We start from the raw sequence: 10228 nt of genomic DNA, 5'->3' as shown, positions 1-10228 counted from the left end.
ACTTTGTTTTCAAAACGAGATAAACTCATTAACAATTACTTTTGTTTGGCGAAGAGGGTGAGAAAGATTTTCTTTGTAATGCCAGGGCCGGATTCAAATATGTGGAGGCCCCTACAATGTTTCAAAAGCTTTAATAAAGATCCACTTATGAATAAAAATTACTTATATCTAAAAGCATGTTATCTTTTAGAGGATTTAAATACCGGTATACAATATTTAATCTCTTATTGTCTTTCCTTTTAAAAAAAATATTTAATATGTGATATTTTAGTTTTTAAAATGTGCATAATTTTGAGTTTGTGGAGGGTAAGGCCATTGGTAGATGCACTGTCGTAAATCCGGAGCTGTATTTACTTTTTTCGGGCATGCTACAAGCGTTCACTTCTTCATCACGACCACAACATTATTGCCAGCTGTAAATATGGGGCAAATGTTTTGACCCGTCGAAATTTGGAACTGTTTTGATCTCTTTTGTGGAGGCCCCTTTCTTGTGGATACCCCGGGGCTGTAGCCTCGCCTGTCGTTCCTTAAATCCGGACCTGTGTAGTGCCATGTTGAAATGCCAATTTACTATCTTCAAAGATTAGTCCAGTATTTCTTGTGGCTAGTCCTAGTTGTGATCTATATATTTTGCCACTCCCAAAGAAGACTTCAAATACAAAAACAAAATTTAATTAAAATACTCTGAAAGACACAAAGATAAAGGCACATTCCTCGTCCCATATGCTAGGAAAAATTTGTACAAATACTCCTTCTTCCCTAGTACTATTAGAGCATGGAATGGGTTGCCTGAACTAGCCAGGAAAACCAGTGACTTGGCAGAATTTATGTCATTGGTTAATATGCATGACTAAATGTATGACGCGTAGGACGTAATTATCTTCTTTTTTGAAGTAACGTCTGTATTGTATAAGATAAGATAAGATAAGATAAGTGTTTATTGCGCGGCTTTTTTCTTCTTCTAACCAGCTTTATGGTGCTGAGCTGTGAGCTGTTTTCTTCAGTTTTTCAGCACTGCCGTGCAGGGTGTTGGTTATGTTGGGCTGTAGTGGAAGTAGGGTCTGCCTAAGGTGAATTAGGGAGGGGCATTCAAAGAGGATATGGTTTAAGGTTTCATGAGGGAGGGCGCAGTGTCTACAAAAGGGAAGTTGTGTGGGATTTATTTTATTGAGATGGTAATTTAACACAGGTGTGTATCCTGTCCTTAGTTGGAAGATTGTAGATTGCTCTTTGTGGGGGAGGAAGTTAATGCTGTCCAGTTTGTTAGGCATGTTCATTTCTTTGTACATGGCTCTGCCAGTCTTTCCTGTTGCCAATTGGTTGAGCCACTCCTCTTTGTCTCTTTCGAAAGTCATTTGCTGTCCGATGTTTGATGTCAGTCAAAGCAAGCTTGCAGCCTAGCTGGTCTTGAAATCGTCTCTATCAGGCACCTCGGATACTATTCCCTCCTCTAAAATCTATACATGTGTGCTTATTTTTATCTGCTTCATTTTTAAATGGAAAGCTACACATATAAACAAAAACTTTAATCTGTTTGAATAAATGTATTTGTTATTGGATTTAGGTTGCCACTCTGAACTGTATGCCAAACAGGATGTTTTGGCGACGCTGTTTCGACGCAGTGGTATTTTTATGACGTCGCGATTTTTGGCGCAGGCTGTTTTGGCGCTTGTTCTTGCGCGAGAACGTCCAGAGGCAAAACGTCCAGCGGCTAAAAGTCGATGTTAGAGGGTATCTCATGACTCAATATGTGGTATGAGCGCTGGATGTCTTTCGGTCATCTCGATGATCCCGGGTTCATACCCTGCCTGTTGCCATCCCCCGTCGTCCTGCGGGAGGTTTGGACTAGGAAGTAAATCATCTTCAAGTCTGAAGGAACATCCGAAACATGGAAAACATTTTTACTCTTTGGTGAAAAGTTTTGCCTGCTTCCTGGGCGTAGCCTGCAAGAGACTGTGGAAACTTAGCAGCATCTGAGTTTGAATACTATTTGTCAAAAACACTTTCCTACACTTGACTTTTTCTTTTTCCTCTTCCAGTGTTAAAAATCTCACCCGAAATCATAGTGCGTTATTTTTTTTTTTAATTTCTGGGGTCTTTTTGATTTGTACTTCTTAAAGACAACAAAATATTTAAAAAAACAAAACTTTTTCCTTTAGACAGTAGTGAAATAACAGCAAGCAGTTTAATCGTTAGTGAACACCATTGTTTTCATTCGTCCATTTTTAATGTTAATTCTTTTAGTAAAATTTACATCAGTTTGTATCTCAAGTTTTTTTTTTTTTTTAAGTCGCTTTCTATTAAGAGAAAAATTGAATAGTTCTGCTCTTGTAGAATTTAAAGGAAACCCAGAAATAACAAGGTTACAAAGACAGTTTGTGTGGAAAGAATGTTTTCAAAAGATGGAAGGAATCTGGTCAAAAGATTAAAGGAATCTGGTCAAAAGATTAAAGGAATGTGGTCAAAAGATTAAAGGAATGTGGTCAAAAGATGGAAGGAATGTGGTCAAAAGATATAAGGAATCTGGTCAAAAGATTAAAGGAATGTGATGTGATCAAAAGATTAAAGGCATCTGGTCAAAAGATTAAAGGAATCTGGTCAAAAGATTAAAGGAATCTGGTCAAAAGATTAAAGGCATCTGGTCAAAAGATTAAAGGAATCTGGTCAAAAGATTAAAGGAATGTGGTCAAAAGATGGAAGGAATGTGGTCAAAAGATATAAGGAATCTGGTCAAAAGATTAAAGGAATGTGATGTGATCAAAAGATTAAAGGCATCTGGTCAAAAGATTAAAGGAATCTGGTCAAAAGATTAAAGGAATCTGGTCAAAAGATTAAAGGCATCTGGTCAAAAGATTAAAGGAATCTGGTCAAAAGATTAAAGGAATCTGGTCAAAAGATAAAAAGAATGTGGTCAAAACGTACGTCAAAAACTTATTTCAAGGTGTATGGCTGGATAGCTAAGTTGATTTAACATCGCGGATATCGTGGTTTTGACCCAAATACTGCTTCATTTTTATTTCATTTTATTTTTTGTTAAATAACAAAATATAAATGTTTAGTTTACAATACTATTTGAACATAAAGTAGAAGTTGGTGGAGGGTTTAATTATATAACTTGCTAAATTGGATGAAAAAAAAACTGAATTTTGTATCTAACCGATAATATTTAGTGATGTTTTTTTGTTAGTTTTTTGCCGGTACAGATATGACATGGAGTTTCACATGTAAATTCATTTTCCTTTTTTTTTTTTTTTGACAAAGAGGTATCACTTCGTCTGAGAAATATTTCATAAACATAATAGTCTAGTGTTGATATTGCTTAACATTCATTGTGGGGGTTGGTTGTTTTTTTTAAGGTACAATACAAAAAGGTACAATACAAAAATGGTTCAATACAATATGGTACAATACAATATGGTACAATACAAAATGGTACAATACAATATGGTACAATACAATACGGTACAATACAATATGGTACAATACAATATGGTACAATACAAAAATGGTACAATACAAAATGGTACAATACAATACAATACGGTACAATACAATATGGTACAATACAATATAGTACAATACAATATGGTACAATACAATATGGTACAATACAATATAGTACAATACAATATGGTACTATAAATATATGTTGTTGATCCGTCTTCGGATGGGAAAGGAACATTCGAGGTTTACAAACATGCAACCAAATCCATGAACAGCAAGCTTTCTAGTGTATCCAGTATATAGAATAGCGAAATAATATTACGGGAATTATTTAATAAGCAATGTAATTTTTTGCACTTTCAGTACAATGGATGGCTGCCTAATAGTGTGGTTTGCGCGCTGGACTGTCATTTTGATTTATCGATGGTCCCGGGTTCAAACCCTACCCGCTCCCATCCCCCGTCGTCCTGCGGGAGGTTAGGACTAGGAAGTAAACTATCTTCAACTCTGAAGGAACATCCGAAACATGTCAAACATTTTACAAACATTTAAACAAACGCATTTTTTCCTTGTAGCACAAAATAGTGTTTATTCTTTAGTTGGCAACAGTCTTCTTTCAATGTGGCGTACTTGACATTGTGGTTTTTCAATTTTCAAAATATCTTTCAATCTTTTTCTTTTCATTTCTTTCAAGTTCTTGTTCCATTAAATCGCCACCACGTTACTTCCTATTGTTTTATCTTCTTTTTTTTTTCTCTTAATGAATTATATGGTTAGAATATTTCAACTGCAGTTTAGCTGTGTTTAACTTTGAATATCCCCGATAGACTATAGAATGACATCAAGAGACGGGAACTTGTAAGTGCTGTTAAATGGAAACATCGATGGTTTTGACAATTTTTGATGTGCTTTGATTTACAGATAATGCATATTTTTTTTATTTATTTTGATGTTGTTTTTTTTCTGACGTAATGTTTTGATCATCCAAATCAATCAGATATTCACCGAGTTTCTGTGTGATGTTAAATATGTTGATTTCATACACAATGTTTGTCCTACATATGTATGTATATCTAACGTGGTTGTTAAAATCAGTCTGACACTCAGCCTTATTCTTTTAAGGGGGGGGGGGGGGAACAAAGATTAAGTTAAAATTAACTCTTTCTTTCCTAACTGACGATACCAACGTTGATTCCACCAGAATGCGGTAAATAATTACGGAGAGAAAGAGTTAAAAGTCTAGATCTAGATAGTTGTGTGAAACCACCAGAGGATGTGGACTACGCCAAGCAGTCACTGCTGAAAAGAACTGATCGAAGTCTTCACGACCTTTTTGGAAGATACCGTAGCCTCGCATCTGTTTTAGATCTAAGGGACGTGACGTGAGGAAACAAAAACTTTTAACATCCCCCCCTTTTTTTTTTAAGATGTGAAGAATTTATTGTCTAATTTATCAAATATAAATGTTTCTGAGCATATTAATTGAAAAATGGTAGAATATTACAACTTTTAACGCAGACTTCAAATATGTTAATAATTTAATTTGAAAAACAATCGCAGATGCCCTTAAATCAGTGGTAGGCAACCTTTTTCTATGGAGGGCCTTATTAAAAACATTTTGGAAATGGGGGAGCCATATATATATGGAGATAGATAGATAGATAGATAGATAGATAGATAGATAGATAGATAGATAGATAGATAGATAAATAGATAGATAGATAGATAGATAGATAGATAGATAGATAGATAGATAGATAGATAGATAGATAGATAGATAGATAGATAGATAGATAGATAGATAGATAGATAGATAGATAGATAGATAGATAGATAGATAAATAGATAGATAGATAGATAGATAGATATGCAGTCCCCCATTCCCGTGCGTACTGTCTTTTAATTCCCATTTTAACTGTATCATACATTTACATTTTATTTTTCTACTTTCCCAATTGAAGAATTACAACAAGAGTTAGCAATTTCTGAAACTAATTTTACGAATATTTTGTTTTCAATTTTGTTATTCTTATTTTACTTCTCAACATGTTACTATAAATGTGCAGTTATACTTCCTTTGAAGTATGTAACTGTTTACCCTCGGGCATAAATTTCTGGAACTGCGGAAGTAGCTTACTAGTTGTTATCTTTTGTGACTGCTGTCTACTTACAAAAAGTCAGCATCGACCTGTTCTTACACTTGTTAAGTTTCAAACAGTAATAGTTCACAAATGTACGTGAAATAATGTGAAATTTCAGCAGCAAAGCTGGTTTTTTTTTAAGTGTGTAAATACAGCTTCTGTCACCCATAAAGATCCCGCGGAAGAATGGACTGGAACTTCTTTTTCAGGTCGTAATTTGGTTTCAAGTATGTCCACTGAAGCTGAATCAGCTTCTGCACTAAATGGTGAATTGTGAGTATTGAAAACTGGTTCGAGGCTTTGACGTCTCAAAATTTGCTTTCAAATTCCACAATCATGGATCCAACTATGTCTTGTTCTTTTCAACCATTTCATTAAAAAATAGTTTCAATCTTTCAGGCAAAACAAAAAAATGGCAAAAGATTTAAATTGCACAAACATTTCATGTGCAAACAACCTATTGCAATACATCCGTTTAAAAACATGAAGTCTGTCTTCGATAGAAATATTAATAACAAGGGGACAGTCAATGTCATTCTTGAGATTCCATATTCTTCTTAATACTTTGATTCCTGCTAAACCAGCGACACTACTGTGGTACCGAACGTTAAAATATTTTGTTTCCATATCTTTAAGTACCTCTCGTAACTGTCTGAGCTTAAGACCCCCAGCTTTGATAAGTTTGATTACTGAGATAATTAGTTGTAAATATGTTTAATATTTGTAGTGAACTCCTTACTGGGATTATACTTGACACATAACATACTTCTTTCAATAACTCAAAGTGACGCCAGAGATAAATTAACAACAAAATAAAACTTTAATAAAAGTAGTCAGGATAACTGTAGTGGTAGACAACGCATCAAATGTCAGCTAGTAAATATACACACAATTATGAAAACTGACTTCTATATTTCTTATATTGTACGACTAGGCTCCATAACTCAGGCCTCTGGCAACAATAACAAAACTCCAAGCGCTGTCACTCTGTCCCAACCAATGGAAAAATCACATAATAATAAATAAACATAAATAAACATAGAGTTCTTTAAATCTTACACCCAAGATTCTCTCAAGTGTTGTTTACAATATTATGCCTTGACATAGTCACCAAAATATCCAATGCAGCTTTGTGCAAACTTTCCCGTTTAGACTTTATGGTTGGGCTAATGTTCTTTAGTTTATATTACAAAAACTATATTGTATCCCTCAAAGCACGGGCTGAATCAGTTGTTACAATCGCCATCAACCTCCAAGCCAGCCAACACTTTCAACACAGTTCATCTTAGTATTGAATAAATACTGACTTAAGCTTGTGTTGTTGTCTGGATATTTCGAAATATTGCCAATAAGAATTAACCTCGTCTAACTTTAAACTTTTTAGACTGCAGAAACAGTGTTTGTTTAGCCTCTTCATCATAAGTGATAAGAATCAAAAGCTTCAATAATTTCTATAGATATTTACAATTATTTATTTTAATGCATTTGCATTTTTAGGCCTATGGGTATAATCTGTGAGCACATATAATTTCTGTAGGTGTCCGCGGGCCGCTTAAAACACTCCGGCGGGCCGAATGTGGCCCGCGGGACATAATTTGCCCGACCATGCCTTAAATGATTAGTTCACATGAGAATTTATAGTTGTTTGCAATTGTAAAGACAACTACCAAACATTGTAATTTTGCTTTTCTCTTAATAAAGGGAGCTGATATATTGCTTCCACATGAGCTCAGACGATTAGGGGAGAATCAAGACTTACCTGTTCAGAAGTTATTAAGATACTTTTAAAAAAGCTTATACTAACTTTTCTCTTCCTGTCTCTCGGGTTAAAAGTTTGAACATTTTTTTCACCCATTTCACATTCTGGGATCAAGTTAAAACTTTGCACAAATTATTCATAGAACCTGACAAGACATGAACCAATAAAACACTAAATTTAGAAAGCCTTCAGGACAGAAGACTGAAGACTTAAAAGTAAAGTAACAATTATACATAAAACACTGAACCATAATCTTCAAATACAAAAACAAAATTTAATAAAATACTCAGAAAGACACAAAGATAGAGACACATTCCTCGTCCCATATGCTAGGACAAATTTGTACAAATACTCCTTCTTCCCTAGTGCTATTAGAGCATGGAATGGGTTGCCTGAGTCAGCCAGGAAAACCAGTGAATTGGCAGAATTTAAGTAATTGGTTAATATACATGACTGAATGCATGACGCGTAGGACGTAATCATCTTCTTTTTTGAAGTAACGTCTGCATTATATAAGATAAGATAAGATAAAACATAATTAACCAATTAGTTATTGAATTATATTAGTGATTAATTATTTTCTTCGATATCGAAATAAGGAAAATTAATGCTACTTAATAAGAGATGTGATTTATGGACTCAATCCCCCTATCACCTCTTGAGACGTAATTATTCATAGTTGATAACAATACACGAACCGATTCAAAAATTAACCACTTAGTTAATTATTTATACTAATTAATTAATTATTCTTTTACATAACAGAAAGAGGACAAAACCTTGTAATTTTCAGTAAATGGCAGAAATTATAATTATTTCCCTTAGATAAGCAAAGTGTATATTATTTTCGCATTTTTCTATTGCTTGTTTGTATTGTCAATGTGTCTACTGCTTTTGTTAGTTTGATATAGTCTCCTAGCGCCTTTAACCTAATGTTTGTTAACACTATTGGCCGCTACATAAATCATTATTTATTAAATATAATTATACGGATAAGTACACGAACATGGGAATCACTACAAACTTTCGTTTTGTGGCAAAGAGCTTGACTGTAAATTAAACAAAAGGTTGGCCCACTTGGAGTGAAAAGTGCTAAAATGGTAGAAAAGAACACAACGAGGGCAGAAAATGTTTGCACGCTTAGATTAATGACAACAAAATCTGATTTTAGAAAAAAAAAACATGTCATGATGTTTTTATAATATATACTTCTATAAAATATTGTTTTAAAAGTAGACTTTCCCATTCAGACCTTGCCATCTATGGGGCAATTGATTCAAAGGTCACCCGTTTCTGTTACTCACGGTTAGCGAGGGTGCCATGTAGCCAGCACAACTACCAACCGCCCTTACCTTTTTTCCCTTATGAACTTATGTCATGTACCCAATAGGGCTGGGTGGACTCAAAGGCGCCATAAAGATCCCAAAATTTAAAAAAATGTCAGTCTTCACCAGGGTTCCAACTCGCGACCCTTCGGTTTGGAAGCCAAGCGATTTACCACTCAGCCACCACTCCTCCGACAGACCTTAAAACAAATTTCTAAACATGTTTCTATACAGAGAGTTTAAGAAATAATATCCCAAAGAATTACTGAAGCACGAAATCGTGTTTATGACCAATGCGCATGTCCATAGGATGGTGCTAAAGTTCTTCACTAGGGCCATGTCCAGTCCCGGAAACACAACATGATAGTATATGATCACAGTTATTCTAGGGACGTTACATGCCAACTGTAGAACATCCACAAATAGGACCATCTTAATCAGCTTTTTCTCCTGTCTTGTTAAATTGGAATATTTTGTGCTAGATTTTAACGCTGCGTGGTCGTCCCCGTCTTTCCGAGCTCGAACTGTGGAGGAAAGTTTTAGAGCGATCGCCATCCAAACAGAACAAACCAGAACAATTAGCTGTGGTGTTATAAACAGAAACAAGCCAGCGGTGATGTCCATGATGATGTCCAGTTCTTGTGTAGATTCTGAGAAAGCTATGGAATAGATCCACCTTTGTTGAATGGACGTCACGGAGCCATTGTTAGCTTGGAAGTCGAAAGGTAGCCATTCCATCTTTTCTACCAAGTAAACCGGAAGTACAGCTGAGATGTGTAAGGTGTAAACGACAATTATTAACAACACGCAGCGCCCCCTGGTGAATATTTGCTTAACACTAAATGGGTACACGACACAGAAGCATCTCTCCAGTGATATGATGGCCGTTATCCAACAGGAAGTCAAGTAAAGAGCACAAATACTCCAGGTCAAAGTGATATTGTTAAGAGCCCAGAAGTCCACTGAGCTCCACGGACATATCACACTGGCCAGGTAGGTGCAGGAGAAGGTCAGTTCCAAGGTCGCGATGGAGAAATCTGTGAAAGCCAAAGAGAAGAGCCCCACCGTCATGCTGTCTTTGAGAACCTGCTTGACGAAGATGATCATGTTGATGATGTTGGAGACGATTCCCGTCACTGAAAAAACACCTAACACCAAGATGTCGACCACAATAATAAAAGTGGTCATTTTCTCGTCAGAGATGTACTTGGGATCATCGATGACATGCTGTGAGAAATTCACTTCCAAAGTTAACATAGCTAGAGTACAATGTGGTCAAATACAAACTTCGATTGTTTATTGCAATGCTTTCGAATGGGTTGAGGAAAAAAAGTCTTCTTTTAACGTAGTGAAATATATCAAATCTAAAATACTTTTATGGCCAAACAGCAAGGCAATAATTTAGTCAGATGTGGACTATTTGCTAACTTTTTATCTTTTTTTTTTTCAAAATGGGAATGTACGTTTTCGAACGAACTTTAGTTTTATAATATTCAGAATTAGTTCAAGCTGAATTTTATCTGAAAATGAAGTAATAAATGAACTGCATGAAGAACAAG

General features: G+C 35.3%; 1 protein-coding gene across 1 annotated transcript; it reads right to left on the bottom strand.

The window, feature by feature from the left end:
• Positions 1–8870: 8870 nt before the first annotated feature.
• On the bottom strand, positions 8871–9926 carry LOC106071989 (mu-type opioid receptor-like). The gene has a single exon (XM_013232222.2). It carries the CDS (start codon positions 9924–9926, stop codon positions 8871–8873), a length of 1056 nt encoding a protein of 351 aa, XP_013087676.2.
• Between the last annotated feature and the right edge of the window lie 302 nt (positions 9927–10228).

The sequence above is a fragment of the Biomphalaria glabrata genome, chromosome 9, assembly GCF_947242115.1.
Source record: "Biomphalaria glabrata chromosome 9, xgBioGlab47.1, whole genome shotgun sequence".
Lineage (NCBI taxonomy): Eukaryota > Metazoa > Mollusca > Gastropoda > Planorbidae > Biomphalaria > Biomphalaria glabrata.
This window is presented reverse-complemented; position numbering and strand designations above follow the sequence as displayed.

Bases quoted from the DNA above. Each gene is read 5' to 3' on its own strand.
- LOC106071989 (XM_013232222.2), bottom strand. From the start codon at position 9,926: ATGTTAACTTTGGAAGTGAATTTCTCACAGCATGTCATCGATGATCCC.